Genomic DNA, 22,146 nt, shown 5'->3' with positions numbered 1-22,146 from the left:
AGAGTAGATGACAAACCAGACAGTTTTCTGATGGAAAACCTGCAGATACCAGAAACCTGCAAGTGTATTATGCCTCCACTGTTCTATCAATACTGCTCTTTTACATCTTTCCTTCCATTACTTCCGATAACCCCACATTAGCAGCAGAGTAGGTAAGACTACAGGATTAGGACTTCAACAACTATCTTAAGCTGTGTCTCACCTCTTTTTCATTTTGTCCCCAAAACAGAATCATGATAATGAAGATATTACTACCTGAACTCCAGTTCAGCAGTAGATTACAAGTATTTCCCCATACAAAACTGACAACAATTCTGTCCAGTACTTGAAGAGGAGACTACACAAAACCACACTGGCAAAAGCTACGAAAGAATCATCAAAGACTTGACAAACACCAGAGCACAGAAAAGCAACAGCTGAAAAACTTCACCCACTGTCAATGTAGCTACTGTACTGCTACTGGACAAGGAAGAAAGGAGGATAGCAACATCTCTTACCTGTTGGCTCAAATAAGGCTTGAACATCAATGTCATCTGGTAAGCCAACTAAACTGAGTTCATCCCAGAATTTGACAACCTGATCGTCAGAAGCAGTTTGGGTGCTTACACTTGTACATGATGCTATACTCGATCGAGATCTGTATTGAGGAGCAGAAAAACAAACTTCGAAGTGACCACATTCTTTGATCAATTAGCTAGATACTTGTAAATGACCCAAAACTCAAGGAAAGTGATTATAATTTTTTCCAAACATGGTAAAATATGTATCAACTGAACAAAAATACTTCCTCCTCATACTTTAGACCAACATTTTTCCCAATAACAAACTTTTCTGTTAAAGCTGCTATTCAATAGACCAAAAAAAAGTGCTTGGTAAAATGCCCCTTTTCACAGCCTGCTCTCTTCTAATTCTTCAGGACACACACGCTTCTTTTTTTAAAGCCTGCTTCTGTTTGATATTAAAACTTGCCCAACCCTAGGAATGGAGAATTAGGTAACAGCAAGCAGTCTCTGTTACTCTGGGGAAGAAGAGATGTAGAAGGAAGAAAAAACAGCAGTGTAAGTGGCAAGCACCCACTGCAGCTCTCATGTAGGCCTCTCCCTGCAGTCTTAACAGCTGGTCCAGGGTACAGCACTGACTGTATCCTCAAAGGAGGCTGCCACAGCCAGTGGTAGGGTGCCTGGATAAAACACAGCAGCTACAAGGGGAAGGTGGAAAAAAGACCAGGAGTGAAAAAGCTGCTTGGAAATAAATATCCTTATCCAATTCCATCAAGATGTTGGGGGGAAAAAAAAGGAGGGGGGGGGATTGAAAAATGCAGTGATATCAAGACTACTATATTGTGCTGACATGGGAGGATCTAGTTTATAACCTTATTAATTTGTTCCCCAAATTCTAATTTTCTAATCTCAACAGAAAACAATTAATAAACCTCAGATTACTCCATTCAAGAAAAAGAAGTGATGATTCCTCCTCCTTTATTTCCTGCAGGCAAAAAACTACCTTGGACATCTAAGGACATGCATTAGGCTCACTGACAAGAGACCTGATCTCAGTTAGTAGGAAAGGCGGTGCTGCCTTTTCTATTAAGATTCTTTGAACTTCATTATTCTCCCCCATTAATAACTCAAATGTGTGCATTTGCTGTTACTTCTGAGTTTCTAGAGTAGAGACAGCACAAAACCACCTCTCTTTTTCTATCTCCAATAAGCCAAGAGATACAGTAAGCACTGGAATTTTAACCCGCAATAACTTGCCTTCCTGAAAACCATGCATGCTTTGCTTCAGCAATTACATTTAGAAATACATGAAAAAAATAACATTTTGGGGGCGTATTTTGGTCAGATTTGAGGAACAGCGGCCCAGCCCGCGACGCCTCAGCCCCTCGGGAGGCCGCGGCCCCTCGGGCGGCTCCGCCTCCGTTATTGTTCCACTTCCTCGGCCGGGCCCCGCGGGCGGGCGGCGGCCCCGCGCCCGCAGCCAATCCCCGGCCTCCAGCGCGGCGCGGCCGGCCCCGGGCCTGGCTGCTGCCCGCCGCCCCCGCCCGCTGCCCCCGGGCCTGGCTGCTGCCCGCCGCCCCGCTTCCCCCCCCCACTCCGGAGGCTGCAAACCCCTCAGCCGGCGCTGAGGCATCGGCATATTCACCGGCAGCCGCTGAATAAAACCGGGTCATACACCCAGGGTGACGGAATCCTTCGATGCTAAACCCACCCTGTGGGGAAACCTGGCAACGGCCCTCCTTCTGAAGGGCAAGAAACGTGTGTGCTGTCTGCCTGCAACAACACTGGCGCGCTGCAAGACCCAGCTTTGGAGGGCAAGGGGAAAAAGCTTCAAGATGGGCTTCTAGCCCCTCCAGTCCAGAGAACTCACAAAGCCTCACAAGTCCGTTATCTTCCACTCCTGTGAGAACTCTTACTGCCACAACACAAGCAGACCTGTGCTTTACAGTAACTATGTTTCTTTTCTGAGTTCTTCCAGAGTCAAGGTTCTCACTGGAGGGGAGAAACCAACCAACCTTTAAAAAGGAGAAGAGACAGCTATTCCTACACTGTTTGCGTTGTTGGGGTCTCCCCCCCAAAAAAATGGCTAATATTAATGAACCGCATTTTCACAAATGCAAGTTAGTTGCCTATTGCAGTACAGTATCTGTAAAGATGCTTCCTGAACTTCATGCAAAACAAAAATACGCCTATATTTATTGTAGAACGGACTTACTTCTTCTGTCCTCTCTGTTTGCGCGGCACTGAGTTTTGCCTTGGAGTTCTCTCGCAAGCTCCATCGGTGCTGTCGCTGGCTTCGCTCTTATTTAAAGGCTGGTTTTTCCATGGGATAACATACCCAGGAGTTGGACTGAATTGTTTTAAGTCTCCTTGTCCTAATGAGCTCCGTTCTCCACAGTAACAAAAGGCGCAGAGTTGTTCGCTGTGAAAGGGAAGATAATTACTTTTTAGGGGGGGCAAACAACAAAGGATACCCCATCAAAGAGCAACTTTCATGCCAATTTAACCCTTTATAACAAAACAATAAAAGCTCCCAGTGCTCTCAGGTATCAGAACTCCACATTCAGAAACACTATTTCCAGTTAATTTAAAGTTATGTTAAAAGAAGGTTTTTGTTCACAAAAGTGCATGATTAACAAAAAAAAAGCCCACATATAAAAGCCACCGATTTTCAAATTATTAACATAACCTTTTTGTTCAAAGCTTCTAAATCTCTAGACACACACTTGCTAACAGGTATTGGAACACAGACAATAAAAAACAATGGAAGAACTGAATTAACACCTCACACCCATTAAAAGAACTCAGGATTGCCATCGCAGAAAAGGCAAAGCTCTGCCTTTTTGAACAGGGATCATTACCACACATTTACCTTTCTGTAAGCACACACACCTTATGTGTAACACAATGTGCAAATACTATACACCAAAAGGTTTAATGAAATATTGGGGAAAAAAAAGGAATAGTAAGAAAATCACAGCAACGGCTACAGTCATGCATACCACGGCATGAGACATATACAAATCCAAATATCCTCATTTACTTTAATATTTAAAACCAAAACAAGACCTAAAAGTTTTACTAGATGAAATTTGTATTTACAGAACTGTGACCGCTACAATATCCCCGTGCCATTTGCAATTATGTTTTAACATGCATAACATAGCAACAGCATTGAAATGACAGCTCTGACAGCGCTCCTTGTGTCACATCATATGGAAGCTACTGAAAAATATTTCTATAATAAACATATTCACAAACTTAAAATGTGAACTTCTGCAACTAATGCAGTTTGCATTAAAGGAAGGCCATTTCACACATGGGTTTTTTTATGCTTAAATGAGCAATTCTGTTTTCTTCATAGTTATGCCCCTAAGACCCCAAAAAGATGCCTCAGGGAATCAGGCACTTGGATAGAGGCTTGGTTTAGCCTGGATCCCATTTAAATAGATTTCAGCGTATCTGCAAGGTGGCACTTTTGGGTTTGGGGCACTTTGTGTTGGATGGGTGGGTGGAAGGTAAGGTGGGAAGAAGAAAAAAAAAACAAACTTTAAGACTAAACTCCTGTATAATATTCACTAAATTCTGGGGGGGGGGGGGGGGGGAAATGCAGAGTGTCTGTGTGTTTCAGCCAGGTGAGGCCAGAGCAGCAACAGAAAAAGGTGAAAGTAGAAAAGGAAAGTTCCAGATAGAACAGAAGACCCTGAGAATCCAACAGAGGTTCTTACATTTGGTTTAACATACTCTGAGATGGGTCTTTTTGCCCTCACCATACAGCAACACTAGAGGAAAAGAAAAAAAAAAAAAAGGAAGAAAAAAAATACCAGTGGGTACATAAAACACCTTTGAGTTGCTTTGCTATTACACTACTGGTAACACCAGACAGTCAGATGCTAAGGAAATGTCACGAGACCAACGCAAAGCCCAGAATGAAGCCAAATGCTTTTACATATGCTCTATAGGTAGGATGGCACTTTCCTGGAGGCAGCCAGACCTTTGGGGACATGCAGGTTGGTGGGCAGGTAAATAGGTCCCATTCATGGTACTCGAATGAAGACTCTACCACAGAACTGTTAGGAAACATTCATCCTCACATTCCTGGCCTCGGTCGCACATCCTTCACTGATCCTGCCTGAACACAGGACCAGCGTGAGCCAGCACAACCCCCGGAGCCGATGGTAAATGTCTGACACGTTCCACAAATCTTTAGAAAAAGGTACCCGAACATAGAAAGATGCAAAGAAAATATGGATAAACGTAGTGTAAGAAGGAGGAAAAATGAATAGTTACAGCTAAACAGTACATATGTTTATTATAAAGCTAGTTTTCAATGTGATAGAGCAACAAATAAATTATTGTTTGTATGTCACTGAATATAACCACTAGACTACCAGTGAAACCTGACCTGGCCTCGCAGCCAGAGTCGGTAAGAAGGGAAAGCAAAGCCATTTATGCTAGCTGAGACTAGAGAGACTTGTGAGGAGACTTAAGAGATTTAAACAGGCAGCACCGTGGTATATAAATTACAGTAGTTACAAACACAAGATTATCCACAGTGGAATAAATAATTATTCATACATCCTGTTAGGACAGACTATCACTGCTCATTAAAAGACTCAAGGATAATTATAACTAAATAAACAAAGCTCCTTAAAGTGAAATCATATCAAATATGCAATAATGTGAAGGTTTATAAAAGAGAAATACGAAACAGTAATTACAAAAAATTCAAGTCACTTTTAAAGTGGTATTATTTGAAAGAGGAATACAGGAGTAAAGCAGATTATGGCAGGTCCTGTATCACAACTTCCAGCAGTAGCTTTCTGCAGGCAGAGTGAAGTGAAACAACAGGAGCAGCGAGTTTCACAGCTACTCTGCAGCGTGGTGCGGACAGCTGTGAAGCTGTCAAGAATCATATGGTTTGTGCTCCTGCTCCAGCGAAGCCGGGGAGCGCAGCTGAAGCAAGCGCTGGAGCACTCGCCGCGGGGAGGGGGCTGGGGGAACCCTTTGCTGAGAACACACAGATGCAGAAGTAAGAGACAGGAGCAGCAGAACGTTCCCAGACCACTGCCAAGAGACTGCGGGGTGGAGATGGAGGGGAGGGATTATAAAAGGGGAAGGAAAAAAAAGGTTTCACACTTTCCAGGCAGGATAAGCAGGGGGGCTTCAAATGTATCAGGCACGCAACTACCTAGAAACAACCTGCTCCCTGCTGAGCATCTGGATGCTAGAGACACCCTCCGCAGGAAAGCCACGGTCCTCTGCTTCCCAACATGTCACGTTGCTGATTTGTCATGCAGTACAAAGTGGCCAGTTCCATCACGTTAGCCTTTTAGGTTTAAGTGCTCAGTAAATATTTTAAGTTATGTCTGTATGGGCAGAAGGTAGAGCTTTTCATTTCTATCATTTGAGGACTGCAGAAAGTACTTACAAATCTACTTTCCATATGTCAATATGCAATTAGAGGATCCAAATCTGTGATGCAAGAAGAGCTCTCATATTGAAGATAACGGAATTAAGATACTGGCAACTCTTAAGATCAAACCCTAGATCTGTTATCATAATTAGCATATTTTCAGAACAGGCTAATTCAAAATGGGATAACAAGCAAGAGACGACGTGTCACATACTTTTTATAGGCTACTAAGGAAAAAAAGAGAAAGCTCACTAATACTCCATTTAAGATAGATCTATGATGCTCCAACCCAAAATATAAATTCACTGTTATGTGTAACTTCGACTTAATTCCTAAATTAATACACAATGCAAAAAAAAATTTAAAAATGTTCAGGACAAACCAGACATACTGCTAGGTTTAGGGGAATGCAGTAAGAGGCAATAGAGCTAATGTCTGAAGCTAATGGATGTTCCTCCCAAGCCATGAGAGGAGATCTTGTTAGAAAGATGCCTTTTCTAATGAGAAACATGTCCATCTCAGCACTTCGCCACAGCCATTTTCTTCTACAAGTTCTTATTTCATCGAGTTGTCCGATCGGTGCCTCATCCTCACAAAGAATTTACTCAACCCCCTGACAAGAATCTAAGATGCTACAATCCTGCACAGTCCACATCCCGACAAAGGAAAACAAAATGCCCTCCAGCCCTTTAATCCTGCAGAACTGAACAGTCACTATTTCCTCTACTTGACCAATGACATACAGTCACTAGGACTCATCCTAAAACACAGACTTTCCCATTGAAAGGAGTTCATTTCAACACATGCAGTATTGGGCAACCAGTTGCACAATATTAAATTACAACCAGAGAAGAAGAAACATCATCTGGTTTGCTTGCAAATATTCTGTCAGAGAATTAAGGTAAAATTGACAGTCCTCAAAACTTTAACAGAATTAAGGCTGACCACCAGGAATACCAACACTTCAAGTACACCAAGTGCCACTGTAGTTATACTCCCAAGAGTAAGCAGAAGCCCCTCCTGGATCCTTCTGAGTTGGGAAATGGCACTGGGGTATCCTGTGTCAGCCAAAGCTCCTTGACAATAAGCAGATGTGCAGACTAACTCGTGTAAACATGTTTTGTTTATGTGGTATCCCGTATCTCACAGATCTACGCTTGTCTCTGCATGAATACTGTACTGTGCAGCTGTTGGAAATCTTTGGAGTGGTCCATGTGAGTTAGTGCGACCCTCAACAGTATCAGAGGGAGGTGATTCTGCCCCTCTGCTCCACTCTTGTGAAACCCCACCTACAGCACTGCATCCAGCTCTGGGGGCCCCAGTACAAGATGGACATGGAGCTGTTGGAGCGAGTCCAGAGGAGGCCACGAAGATGATCCAAGGACTAGAGCACCTCTGCTATGAAGACAGGCTGAGAGAGTTGGGATTGTTCAGCCTGGAGAAGAGAGGGCTCCGGGAAAGCTCTGGAGAGACCTTATGGAACCTTCCAGTACCTGAAGGGGCCTACGGGAAAGCTGGAGAGGGACTGTTTGCATGGGGAGGGAGCGATAGGACAAGGCATAACAGCTTTAAACTAAAAGAGGTGAGATTTAGATTAGATATTAGGAAAAAATTCTGCACTGTGAGGGTGGTGAGGCACTGGCACAGGTTGCCCAGAGAAGCTGTGGATGCCCCATCCCTGGAAGTGTTCAAGGCCAGGCTGAATGGGGCTTTGGGCAACCTGGTCTGGTGGAGGGTGTCCCTGCCCACGGCAGAGGAGTGGACCTAGATGGTCTTTGAGGTCCCTTCCAACCCAAATCATTCTGTGATTCTATGTGACCTCTCACTCCCCTGCCTATTTTTCATACCTGGGCAGAAGGCACGACAGTCTGCAACAGTATGGGGCACTGCCATCCACCTGCAACTCTATGTATACAGCTGGGGGAATAAATTTCCCTTCCTCATTTTCATAGGACTAAGTTCCTTCCATGTTTCCAGGATCCTTGTACAGCGAAATGCCAAGGAAGACAGCAAGTGGCCTATGTTGAGAACGTCTATCAGTACGATGCTTGAAGTTATACAAGCCTTTTAGTACTAAATGGTAAAGGAAGCAGACTAAAGAAAATCCTGCAGCCTCCTGTTCTGCAGAGAGGTGTTTATGGTCCCCTTCTTTCAGGAGAACCTGCATGGGGGAATCCAAGCATCCCACAGAGATGAATGGAAGCTGACAAAAGCAGGAGAAACAAAACCTTGTGGATTCAGCTCAAGAGATGCTCTCCTCTTACCTCTTCTCAAATCCCTCCCAGCCTACTGTGGGACACAAATTATCAAAGAAGTTTTACTGTGCATTCACCTTTTCAATCAATTGCATTTAAAGCAGAGGTCATTGCTGCTGTTTAAACAGGAAAAGGCAATGGCTTGTATCTGAGAAAACCCAAGGCATGGCAATTCTGGTTAAATCACCAGCTATAACCATCACCTTAACATTAAATACTAAGTTACAGCCGATCACTACTGCCATGTGCCATAATCATGATTCCATCAAAGTTAAAATAAAAAATAAAAAATTGGAAAGCGTAAAAATAAAGATCTATTTCATTCATGCTTTGGGTTGAAAAAGAGGGTGAAGAGGGTATAATTTGATTTTTGCTATGAGTTTGTTTTTAAAGAAATTATGCAGTAATTTTCCTCAGTGTCTGGAAATGCCTTCAGGCTATCTTTTTCACATCCACTTTAGCATTTTTGAAAGGTGAAACTGAGAAGCATGAAATCTTGGGTAATATCAGCAAAGTTGTTAGAGAAATGTAAAATGGTTTTAACATCTATTTTTCACAATTAAAATTAAGCTCAGTACAATGAAATGGAATATTTGGGAACAAAACAGAACTTCAGAGCATCATTTGTACTGATTACTGATGCAGACTGATGAGAATTGGCCTTGAGAATTCTTTTCCCGCCTAACTCTGTTAGTAGTTTTAACATATGTTAAAGGACTAAATTAAATGCTACAGGGGACCTACTATTTGTTTACCTGTGCCAAGTTGTGCTAATGCACAAACTACTTTGGCGTCACTCTTGTTTTATGTTGTGTTATTTAAAGAGTAAATTGTTATTCTCCTTAGTGAAGATGCACCATTGTATCATTCATGTAAATTGAAATCAAGACCCATAAACTGTATTTTAAGTGGAAAAAAAAAAAGATTTCTGGTTTAAAACAACGGCGGAGTTCTGCATCAGTGTGAGTTGTAATATATGTGAGATATTCACAGACGTGAAGTTATTCTAAAACTCAGGGGTTTAGATTAAGCTTTTCAGCTTCATCTAAGTATCCTGTAAATATCTGGACCTCACTAATGAAGAAGCTTGAAAGGAAACTACCAAGAAAAACTCATCAGGCAATGCATAACAATTTGACATTGATACACCGTTGACAACCCAATAAATATCACCCTTCTGCATGAATGATACTCAGGACAGAGAGGGATGAAAAGTGCAACATGGAGCTACCTCAAAGAGAAAGATGCAAAAGTTCTCAGCTGCAAGCTATATTTAAGCATTTGACACACAAAGTGATCTCCTTCCAGTAGGAGACAGAATCAGAGAACAACCGGAAATGTTGAAGTGGTTTGACACTACTACATAGAGCTAGTTTTGAAGCGAGTATTTAAGTTGTGCAGCACAATTCCTTTAAGAAAAGGAGGGCAGGAGGGAGTTCATATGAACCTCAGGTGAAGAATTTTAAAACTTTACATTTGTACAAAGCAATTAAACTGCATTAGACAATAATTGCTTTCCAATTTTTTGCAAACCAGCACAGTTGGAGTTCTACACCATAAAATCAACTTAAAGATACTTTCCTCACTTGAAAGAAAGAAAACATTACCCTCCAACTGCCACCACCAAAACAACACAATTTACTGACATTTTAAAAGCTAAAAAAATATGAAAATATGCTCTTTTCACCATCAGTACACGTCAGATTTAATCTAAACAAACGTTAAAAGCTCAATTAGGATGTCACAAACCCTAAATGCAAGAGGGGTTACCAAAATGTCAGTGTTGAATAAAGTGAATTTAGAGGTCTACTCCATCCAGAAATCATGAACTGACTCGTACTCTCAAACAAAAACTCCACAGAGAATACAACTAACTGTGAGCCTACCTGAAGGCTGATACTTCACACAGTTTTGAGAGGTGATTTAACCTGCGAGTGATAAAATCCAAATAAAGATACAGTGGCCTGTATCTTCAGTGTGCCTTTGTGTCCAGAAAGTACTGTCTGTCCAAGCCAAATTCCCTCTCTTGGCAAATCAAGATAGATCACACCAAAACTGCATAAACCTTGCAGAGGTGGCAGCACCTCTTAGGATGCAATGTCATATGAACACTAAGTAGGGTCTTACTACCTGAAAATTACTGAAATTTAACACATATCAAGTTGGCTTTAAACAGCAGTTTTTCAATTCAGATGAAACTTTCTCCTTCAGTCACATTAGGGAATGGAAAAACACGCTGTTCTGCATAATTCCAACTTTGTATTTTTTCTTTGGAAAAACATTTACAGAAGAGATGAAATACAACAGGGTGGGGGTCTTCAGTCAAAACTGTGCTGGGTCAGATTGAAGGTTCATCCAGCCCCATATGGTCAATGTTAGAAACATGATAAGCAGATGCACAGGGTATATTAAAGAGCAGGTGATACGATACTATCCATGCCTCCCAGTATTTTCAGTCCAGGGCCTCCCTGAATCAGCTGTGATTCCTGTATATTCAGTCATTCTCAGTTTCTCTTTCAGGAACTTGCCCAGTCTCGTCGTGAACTCACATGTTATTTTCAGCAATCCACAACATCCTTTGGCAAGGATTTCCGTATCGTTCTAGACAACTATCTGTTGTGCAAAGAATCACCTCCTTTTATTTTGCATCTAACCCTTAAAAGTTTCACTGGACGACCCTGCTTGTATTTAAAGAAACTGAACAGTGAAGATATAGCCACCCTCCCCATGACACCTATGATTTTGTAAGCATCTTATCTTCCTCCTCCAACCTCTTTCAGAGACTGAAGGTCCCAGCTTACCTAACAGGGAAAGCTACTCTATGTCTTTGATCAACCTTTCTGCTCCTCTACAAAACCTTCTATGTTTTACTATATTCATTTTTGAAGTTACACACAAACCACATTAACATTAAATTGCCTGTACTCTCAATCAGCTGTGAAATGGAAGCGAAGGAAGGAACGATGAATGGGCAGGGCATGACAGAGGGTTTGCTGCGCGAGGGAAATGGAAGGTGATGGGGAAACGGGACAACTGACTGTCGGGCATAACACAGCCCACACAGAAAGCCAAAGGAAGCAGGAAGAGAACACAGCCTCAGCCGACAAGGAAAATGAACAAGAAAATGGAGAAAGGGGTGAGAAGAAATATCACACATCTGTCTCGGAGCCACTGGAGATGGAGGGAAGGAAAATGCAGATCAGACGAAGAGCAAAAAAAAAAAGAAGAAACCACAACTGAGTGGAGACTGGAACATTGATTAGAACTGATGAGCAGAGACTAGCATTAGAAAAGTAAAGAGAATGGGAATATGATGAGGAGTCAATAACATGAAAAAAAGACAAGAGTCTGGCAAAGACAGCTGAAGGCAAAAAAAAAACCCAAGGCAAAACCAAAAAAACCCCAAAAAGTTGACATTTGGAGGAAATGAGAGAAGACGCTGTATTTACTCAACACTGGAACAGAACTAAAGATCCCAGACTCTCAACATCACTTGCGATTAACATGTATTTGTGCAATCCTCTGGCAAAGCAAGCACCACATCCACTTCTGAGCTAGGTCTACATGAGACCCTGTAACAAGTACTGCCATCGGTCCTTCAGCGTGGTCTGACAGACTGCCAGCCACAAAATCCTGCTCATGAGATGCTTCTGTCTGTCTGACTGCCATCTCTCAGAGGAAAGATAATCTGTCTAGTCAACAGACCTGACCTGCCAGCTCTAGGCTTGCTGCCCATCAGCAGCAGGACAGACTCAGATGGAGACCAGCAGCCTTAGTAGGATGGGAGAAAGACAGAAAAAATGCCTAAAAACATCCGTGAAAGGCTGAGTGTGGGAATCCAGGAGTACCTGCTCATACAGGGCAGAAAACATTTCTAAGTACGGTTTCTGTGGTTGGACCAACTTATGTAACAGTTTAATTCAAGGAGCAAAGGTCCGTGCAACTTAAAGGCATTGATCATGGGGGATCACGTCCCCAATCACGGGTGTCAAATCCCACGAGGCGCAAGTTCCACATGAGAGCATTAAACACATTATGGTCACAATGTCAACTGTTCCACCTAAGAAAAAGGCAGGATTGAGGCTGCCTATGAAACCTTTCTTTGGCCCTATTTGTGCAATATGCCTTCTGTGCTTCAGGAGAGATGCAGACCATCTGGAGAGAACGCAAAACAGCGAGAAGAATCAGAGCTCAAGAAAACATCATCTACAAAGAAAATATGAACAAATTTGGGATTTTTGTTACGAAGTAAAGCATGCTGGGGAAATAAACTGAGAGCCTTTTGCACAAATCTATCCTTCGTTATTCTTGGCAGATGGTACAAGTAGTAATGGGATAAACCCAGAATGAGGAGAGTGTGGGTTAGATGTGAGGAAAGTGTTTCCAACAGTAAAAACAAAGAAGAGACTGGAAGGGACTGTTTAGGGAAGATCTGGATTTTTTATTACTGGAACATGTAAGAGCAGTTTATGTAAACTTCTGTCAGGAATGACAGCTGTAGATACCTGCCTTGGAAAAGGAGGTGACCTAGATGACTCCAAAGGTCCCTTCCTGCCCTATGAATCTGAGATAGAGCTCCTTCAACAACGATCTGTCATAAAATTCCTCTTGAGACCATTTCCCTAGTCAATGCATGAACAGACAGCATGAACAACCAGTAAACACTGAACTTTTTTCTCATTTTTCAGTGTGTGGACTTAGTCTTTACCTACTGACAATATTCAAATTGTGCTCCGCAAGCCAAATCAGTAATTTCACTCTGGACTAGACTGGTCATTGATATAATGATGAACTATTACTTCATTATTATTAAATAATCTATTTTTGTAACACGAAGGAATGCTATCTCCACTTTGCAGATGTAGAAGTCAATCACTGACTTCAGAGGAAGATGTTGTAAATGTTTAAATGGATCCAGATCTGAAAGTGTAAAGGCAAAACTCCGCAATGATTTCAAATGCCCTGTTTTGTGCATAAGGTCCATCCTCTGCAGAAAGAATTCTTGTAGAAAAACATTCATGTAAACCTACAAGCTGTATCATAATACATGTGCATGAAAAGAAATAATCAGTTTCAAAATTAATCCTAATACTTGTATCTCCTAAAATAAGTGCTTGACTTTGTAACTTGAACAATTTTTAAACATATTTTAATATTAAATATTTTATCTAACTCCCTCCCTGCCTAAAGATCCAGCTTCTCCTTCCATAACTGCAGTGTTATTCTGTCCAGATTATCTAATCTCTCTACCACTCCACAATTTCTTTTTCCACTGAGTGCTGCTCTGAGTGTTGCAAGTTTTGTAACACAGTTTCTTTGAAGATTAAAAAAAAAAAAAGAAAAAATAAGGAACAAAGACAAACTTCACTGCTACTTTTTCACCATTTTCTTTGTTCACACAATTAACAGATGTTCACTAACCACTTCTTTTAGATGGAATAAAGCACCCCAGCCCTCCATCTCCAGACTCCAAATCTGATTTTAGCAGCAGCAGCAACAAAACAAGGGGGAATAGTGCAATTGGTCTGGAATGAAAATTACGTGCTTTGCCCAATTACAAGTGAAGCAGGAAAGCAGGAAGGTGTGTTGCCAGGGATTTTTTGTAGTTTTAGCAACAGTCTCACAAGAGCAGATATTTAGCAGACCTGAGTACCAAAACCAAAAAAGCCGTGTGAAACTCTCAGCTTCTACTTATTTTAAGAATGTTCTGTCTCATGATTATTGCAAAAGGACTGAAAACGTGCAATTAATGCAATTTACAGTCTCTGAAAGTAGACAGAAAGTAAAATGAATCAAAAGGTGTTTTGTTCTCCTATGAAATTGTGTTTCTAGGCCATTCTCGTTAGCTTTTAATGCTTGGAGTTGACAATGTGGGAAACAGAGGAGGAAGGTAGAAGTGGGCTGTGCTGTAAGTCGCCGGCGGTTTCTGGCTGCTTGCCTGCCTCACGGGCTGCACTTCCCCTGCGCTCTGCAGGCAGCACAAACCAAGGGAGCAGACTCCTTTCGGAGAAGCTGGATTCCACTCAGCCGTAAGTCCTGGGCTTGACAGAAGCTTCTCACAAGGCTTATAAAAAGAAAAAGGGAACAACCAAAAGAAAAGGCTCTAAAACCCACGACACTTGTGATATATAAGAGCTGGCAGCATTACTTTTACTGCTGCCAGGCCTGACAGTTTATCTTTACTTGACGTTTTTGCCCCTCCCTACATGTGGTCAGTAATTCAGTCCTTCCTTCTGAGCACACACACACACACGCCTCATCCCTTTCAGCCTCCCAACCCCAGTACAGCTCAGATACTATTTATTTTAATGGTTTTTTAGCACATTGCTTTCTGAGCAGTAATCCTAAATCTGTTGTTAAATTCCCCGCCCCAATCTCATGTGCAGTTAACAGTTCCCTTGGACTCTCATATCCCACCTCAGAAAGGTTCCAACATTGACCATCATCTCTCTCGCTTGAACGTTCTTAATTTAGCTGCAGTCTCAGGAGAGATCCAGATGAAAATACCACACAAGTCAAGCTTTGGCTGAGGTCTCAGCTACTGAAATCCCCATACTAGTTCTGATATATCCTACTATGTTAAAATCACTATTTTTCAGTAGCTAATTATTTAATTATTTCATGTACAAGACTTCATTTCATGCCCTGTGTCCTGTGCTTCTCTAACTCCTTTATCTTCACTACCAAAGACAGAAACCCAGAATTGTCTTATACTCAACTCTGAAAAAAGTGATGCAAAAGTAGCTTCACCTGCACCTGCATCTACCTCTGGTGGAGACTTTGGTTCTTTCCTGCGTTCCAGGCAATTTCTGCACTATCTGTTAAAATATATTCCCATAATTCTATGTCTCACATACCTAGATTTATTTCTAAATATATAAACGTTTCCACTAGATTAAGTTACTCATACTAGTTACAGAACAGAAAAGCTTACAAAAAAAAGAGATTAAGATGATGAGTAAGATTAATTGCGATATTCGCTTCAAAACTACTTCCCCCAAGTTACAGGTTTAAAAGTGTCTATGGAATCACACCTTATCCTAAATCTTGACACACTTCCTCCCACTGTTAGAAAACCAAACATCATCAGTGTGTGTGACTTCACGTGTTGTATTTTCTTCTAAGAGAACGGAGTTAACACACCCAGAACCCAGTCCTCCTACCCCTGCACGGCTCGGTGACAGTGTCAGCACACCATAGATGACAACACAGACGATGGATCAAGAAGTCACAGATCAGAAGAGGCTTTCTTCTGCTAGGTTTCAAGACACACTACCAAAAATACCGCCCCCCCCCCCGACATCTACCTTCTTTCCCCATTATTATGAGGGCACTGATGACTTCTGCATCGTAAGTCTGGAACCAAAATTACCCGGGATCAGAGAAATCTATGACTCCCAATTAACTGTTTCACATCTCCTTAACACATTGCTTTCCAAAATGTCAGAGACAAGGTCTGATCATTGTTATTTTAATTAAAAATTAATAGTTCTTAGCTTTTTAACGCTTTGACCAGCCAAAGCAATGGGCCCATAACAGCCTTTTAATCTTGACTAATAGAAGTCAACACTTTCAGTTGGAAAGAAGAGTAAGTTGAGGGAAATAAGGGCTGGTTCAGAAGGTTTTTTTACAAGGCTGTTGTCCAGTTTTTAAGAAACAAGTTTATGGCTAGAGAAAGTACTGTAATCAACTATTCATGATAACAGCAAGAAAGTAACCTTGAGAAGAACAGAGAGCAGATGAAACAGCACTAAAACTTTTGCAAATGATCCAAAACAGGGTCAAATAAAGAACCAAAACAGCTGTTCAGTTCAAGCTGCTCTACATATTTACCGCAATTCAATACCAGCTTTGGAAAATTCCATTTAGAACAGGAATTTTTGTGTATTTCATTCAGGTATACACACAAGATCTATTTAACAGAAATCTCTGTAAAAAGGAAAGTATCTGTTGGAACTTAAGAAGTTTGTGAGCATGTAAAACACAAAAATCATATATGCAGCAAGGAGATGAAGTAATTTTTTGTGCATAGAAAATATGCTCTGTGTTGGATTAGGAGGAAGTAAAATGATGATGACTATTGTCTTCAAATCTGTCTCAAATATAATTACATCTGTAACTGTCTGGTAACTGGTAACAGCACTCTCTGCAGCAGAAGAGACCCACTACTGGGTTAAAAGCTGTTTTGAGGGCTTCAACAGAGAAGCTCAGCTAGAATTCTGTGATACTGTTTCCACAGTGATCACAGACAGTCTGTTTTGGTTTCCTTCAAATAATATCATAAATTACCCCAAAAGCAGTGAAAGTATTAATGTTGATAAGTTTAAAAAACTAAAAATGTTGTTTTCTGTATTATAAATTCTGAAATAAGGAAGAATGCAGTAGAAATGACAAGAGATTTGTTTTACTTTGTTCCTGAAAATACAGGCATACAAGCTGAAACTTCAGGAATAATTTTATATGGATTTGCCAATATACCATTTTCTCAGTAAGAAAGTTTCAGTAATCACATTTTATCTCATATTATTTATGTCTGTTTTAGTTTAACCAGCTCATATGCTGTAATTCAAGGGTTTGCCAGTGTGGTCTGATGACGACACTCAAGGAATGTGCTTTTCACCTTCATCTCCCTATATGCCCGTTAAGCCATCGGTCTCAAGCAGAGGATGCTGTTGCCAGCACTTCAAAGCACCAGCAGCACGTCCCAAGCCTGCGCCCCGATCACTCTGCACCCCACTACCCACCTCCCAGCCCTGCCCCTGACTCGACACCTGCCTCCTCGCTCACTAACCTGGTTTTAGCTTCCACACCCACAGAGGCAGTGGAGCTTGCAGACTCCTCGGATACTGAGCGCTGAAGGACTGGTGTTAGCTGCTTGGTGCTGTCCACTTCCGTTTGGGCATCCTCTTCTGCAGATTGCTCTTTGACTTCTGTTTTAAAAAAAACCAAGAATAATATTTATTTAGACTATAAAAAAAAATCTGTAAGCTTTCCCTTGTGCTGCACACATCCGTTTTATTTATAGATAGATTAACCCACGTAACTATGTTCTCAGGCACAACAAAATTAAAAGAGTAGGAAAATACTATCCTTCACATCTAGGTAAAACCTGAAATTGAATGCTTATAAAGTTATGTCCCTAGCATAGCACACCAGTGTGAACTAAAGAGGGTCAATAAGTGATGAGGACTGGAGCAGGGGGAACATTGTTCAGTGACAACCTTTTCATATGGGGTCACAGTTTTAGACAATCGCATTCTCCCCGCATCTCCTCCTGTGCACCTGCTCTGTCATCCCTGAACAAACATCAGGGTAAGCATGCTTATATGGGGTATAATAAATCTTTTTTCCTCCCAGATTAGCTGTAACTCTGATCAGCTCCCTGCACTAGTTCATTCCTGATTACACTAATTCTATGCTGGCACAGGATTGAGGAGGTGAAGGAAGGAAGGACACGGTTTATGCCAGCTTCAATGTCATTCTGAACTGCAAGAATATAAGTATTTTTTGCAGCATCCTTTTAATTTAGTTATTTGTTAGACAGAAATATATACATCTACAGCCGGCAATGCTACTATTTGCCTAGGAAGTTTGTTTCTGCTCACAAACATGGAACACCAAACTGCCACTGTCTGTGCAACTCAAATCCTATTCCCATTTGGTTCTCCCCTTTGCACGGAGTGAGCCAGGGATTTGCCAGGAACAACGGTCTAGGCTGCAGAGCAACAAAATTTGGTATTTCCACACTCCTCCGTATTTTGATTTTGACCCAAATAACAGAAAAGTCATAGGACTCTGGCAGACGTTCTTTGGTGTATCCAGCTTAAGACACTACTGCCTCCTCCAGTCAGTGTCCACGGCTGCGACGTCTGTCCCCGCAGCAGAGCCAGACCAAGGAACCGTGCCTGGGTCACACACCTCCTAAAACTTCCAGTGAACCTGGGTTCGAGCTATGAGGCCAAAGCAACAGATTATCTGGAGGATTTAAGCAGAAGATACATTCGCTTTTTCGAAAAATTAATGCAGAAGATGTCAAAATGTAATCAAATATTGCAAGGGATAAATGATTCAAGCAGAGAAATGGATGGGTAGAAGAATCTGCGACATGGGTAGATGTGCACAAAAACCTGCTACAAGCTTTAATCTTATTTATCAGCACAATAAAAGAGAGGGAAATCCTCAGAACATAAAACTGCACAGCTTGGTCTGTAATCTTGAAATAATATGCCCGCTAGAGCACATCGAGATGGGGAAATCTTTCTTGTTTGATGTACACAGATTGAAGTAAAATTATTCTTTAACCTAGAGTGAACTCATTTAGGAAGACAATGTATAATGTTTAAAGCCCTCAATAAAGCCATCTAAAACATACTGAAGAGAAGCACAAAATTAAGAAAAGAAAAAAAAAAAAAGAGTAAGAAATTCCTGTTCATGACTGGGTGTGCCAGATACTTATTTGGGCTGGTGTTTTGAGTTTGCGTGCCAAGGTTTTAGTAGTGGGGGAGCTACAGAGGTGGCTTCTGTGAGAAGCTGCTAGAAGCTTCCCCCATGTCCGATAAAGCCAAGGCCAGCCGGGTCCAAGATGGCCAAGGCCGAGTCCATCAGCATCGGCTGTAGCGCCTCCGGGATAACAGAGTTAAGAAAGGAAAAAAAAAAAAAAAAAAAGGAGCCGTAGTTTTTGCAGCCAGAGAGAGGAGTGAGAAGATGTGAGAAACTCTGCAGACACCAAGGTCAGTGCAGAAGGAGGGGGAGGAGGTGCTCCAGGCATGGAGCAGAAATTCCCCTGCAGCCTGTGCTGAAGAACGTGGTGAGGCAGGCTGTCCCCCTGCAGCCCATGGAGGATGACGGTGGAACAGATATCCACCTGCAGCTCATGCAGGACCCCACACTGGAGCAGGTGGATGCCCAAAGGAGGCTGTGACCCCATGGGAAGCCCAAACTGGAGTAGGTTTGCTGGCAGAACTTGTCACCCCTTGGGGGACCCACGCTGGAGCAGTCTGTTCCTGAAGGTCTGCACCCCGTGGAAGGGACCCATGCTGGAGCAGTTCATGAAGAACTGCAGCCTGTGGGAAGGACCCACGTTGGAGAAGTTGGTGGAGGACTATGTCCCATGGGAGGGACCCCAGGCTGGAGCAGGGGCAGAGTGTGAGGAGTCCTCCCCCTGAGGAGGAAGGAGCAGCAGAGACAAGGTGTGATGAACTGACCACAACCCCCATTCCCCGTCCCCCTGTGCCGCTGGGGGGGCGGAGGGAGAGAAATGGGGAGTGAAGTTGAGTCTGGGAAGAGGGGAGGGGGAGGTGTTTTAAGATTTGGTTTTATTTCTCATTGCTCTACTCTGTTTTGCTTGGTAATAAATTAGATTATTTTTTTCTAAGTCAAGTCTGTTTTGCCCATGACGGTAACTGGTGAGTGATCTCTCCCTGTCCTTCTCTCAACCCAGGAGCCTTTCGTTGTATTTTCTCTCCCCTGTCCAGCTGAGGAGGGCAGTGATAGAGCAGGTTTGGGGGGCATCTGCCATCCAGCCAGGGTTAACCCACCACAGGTGTAAACTGGAAATGCTTCACCTATTTCAGTTAAGATACTCCATAACATATATCTGAAATGGTTTTGGACACCTGAAACATCCAAAAATGACTACCTGTCCAAAACTCAAACAGCTCACATTAAACCCAGTCCACCAACCTATCCTCAAAAAAACCAAAATGCTGGACAATCATTTGACACTAAATAAATATCCTGTTAGGAATATATCCCTTGTGAGAACAAACGGCTCCATACAGAAAACCAAACCAAACCCCACACCCTTAGTATTTGGCACGTCTGAACAAACAATCCCTGCCATCATTCCTGGACGAGGATTCCTGAAACAGGCAGCGTCCAGCAGAGCCCTTCCTAACAGTCTGTAGGGAGTTACCAAACTACGTTGGATCTGAAAGATCATTTTGTGCAAGTAACGCCAAAATTTCTAAGTACAGCTTCAATGAAGAGCACAAACACCTGTAAGACAGGCAGATGACAAATCGCTAAAAACAAAACCCACAACACAGCCCAGGACAACCACACATGAAGCGCTCTAGGAAAACCACCAGAAATTGCGGCCTTGCTCTGATCCATCTTGGCGACTTTATTTAACCTAGTTAAACTTTGCAAAAGGAACTGCTTTATTGTGTGCCTGCAGAAAACTTTCAAGTACGCAAAAGCCATTTACTCTTTGCCAGCTTTCATCTCATTATACATTAATGGGCACCCATTACACTGGAAAGGCAAAGTTCACGGGCGCTAACTCATTCTCAAGAACTCTGGACTGTGTGAGGAGACACAGATTGTTTCACTACACACGATGACTATATCAGCTTACATCCTTATGGTGCTTTTCCCCCTGCTGTTTGCTTCCCTAGAAAAGAAGGGACCCAAATTATACTAAATGAGACAAACAACATCTCAACTGCTGTCTCCGCAATAAACCAAACTGTGTCTCAATATGCCGTTGGAAGACTGAAAACACGGTGCTCACCAAACAGAATGAAAATAGCGTTTATGTTAGTTCTGCGTGCCATACTTCCAACTTTGTGAAAGTTTTCCAACAGAAGAATAAAGAAGAACAGAAGTAATGCATTTCACGAGTCAGACTCCTAGGAGATGGGAGTCCAGCACTGGCACGTCAAAGGGACAGCAGATACCCTCATCGCTGCCTCAGAGATGTTCTTAGAAGCATCTGGCACAGTACATTAACTGCTTCTCACTGTATTTAATGAACATTCATCAGATTTGGTTGTGGTATCCTGCTTTGAAGCTTCTGGGAATGAAGGAACCATGAATGATTAATAAATGTGAAGCTCGTTTGCAGATTCATATGTACGGCTTTATTTTACATCCTATTTTCATGACTGTTTCTGTCACAATGAAGGTCTTCCCATGTATAATGAGTTGGTGGGGCAACTGAGAATTAAAAAAAACTAATTGCACAATTACCAAATGTCTCCAAGTTCTTTTTTAATGTCACTATCATTTACTAAAACATTAGAAAAATACTAGGATCAGTCATAGAATCATATAATGGTGTGGGTTGGAAGGGACCTTAAAGATCATCTAATGATCTAGGAAACACAGTATTTAAAAAAAAAAAAATTAGTATTTGAAGACAATTACATCAATAACTCTTCCCCACCAGACCGGTGAGGACAGAAAGGCCCTCTTTTCTTATTAGGGTTAAAAAAAAAATCTCCGAAAGTACAAGCAGTAAAGTTCCTATCCACACGGGCCACCGAAAGGGTTGAGAATTCCATACGCTTTACAACTTGGGTAACGTTCAGAGAATGACAGCATGTTTGAGGCTGGAGGGCACCCCAGAGGTCACCTTCTCCAACCCTTCAGTTCAAGCAGGGCCACCCAAAGCCAGTTGCCCAGGACTGTGCCTAGCAAGTCACTAGGACCAGTAAGGTTTACAGCATGTGTATTAAATTTCTCTTTTGATTAACACTTTCATCACTGGGCTTGAAAAGACAAGCCTTAGGCTTTATACTATTTAAGAAGTAATTTGAAATTTTTCAAATGGGGAAAAAAAAAATCTCTACAAAGGTTCCATATTTTAAGCATTCCAAAATTTCTTCTCTTAATAATTACGTTCATTCCTCTTTCTAGAGCAGAATGCAGCGAATACTCAAAGACAGTAACAAACAGCACAGACCATTTTCAGTCGATTACATGGATTACCCACCTCCCTAATACTAGTTGGTCTCCTTACTTACATGTCTTATATAGACATTTGTAACGTTCAGAATAACAACTGTGTTGACAATTTCCTCTTTTCCTTCTCTACCTTCAGATGTCTTAGAAACATCTCCTCATGTAAGAGACAGCACGGGACACGTAGGCTCATGGGTGGAAGCCCTGGGTTTTGCAAGCCCGTATGTAGCAGGAGTTCCCTTGCAGACCATCACATGCATGCTTGTGGGAAGGCGGAGACTGGTGACGG

General features: G+C 42.0%; 1 protein-coding gene across 23 annotated transcripts in view; it reads right to left on the bottom strand.

The window, feature by feature from the left end:
- KMT2C (lysine methyltransferase 2C) overlaps positions 1-22,146 on the bottom strand; it is a 199,020-nt gene that overhangs the window by 119,330 nt on the left and 57,544 nt on the right. For all 23 annotated transcript variants that reach the window (XM_075746661.1, XM_075746669.1, XM_075746670.1 and 20 more), the window contains 3 exons: positions 16,963-17,101; positions 2,716-2,922; positions 498-637 (listed from right to left, as the gene is read on the bottom strand). In XM_075746661.1, coding sequence (XP_075602776.1) covers positions 498-637; positions 2,716-2,922; positions 16,963-17,101 — 486 coding nt within the window. The remainder of the gene's footprint in view (positions 1-497; positions 638-2,715; positions 2,923-16,962; positions 17,102-22,146) is intronic.

This window comes from Balearica regulorum, chromosome 2, assembly GCF_011004875.1.
Source record: "Balearica regulorum gibbericeps isolate bBalReg1 chromosome 2, bBalReg1.pri, whole genome shotgun sequence".
NCBI lineage: Eukaryota > Metazoa > Chordata > Aves > Gruiformes > Gruidae > Balearica > Balearica regulorum.
Note: the sequence above shows the minus strand (reverse complement) of the source record. Positions and strands in the feature narration are given on the sequence as shown.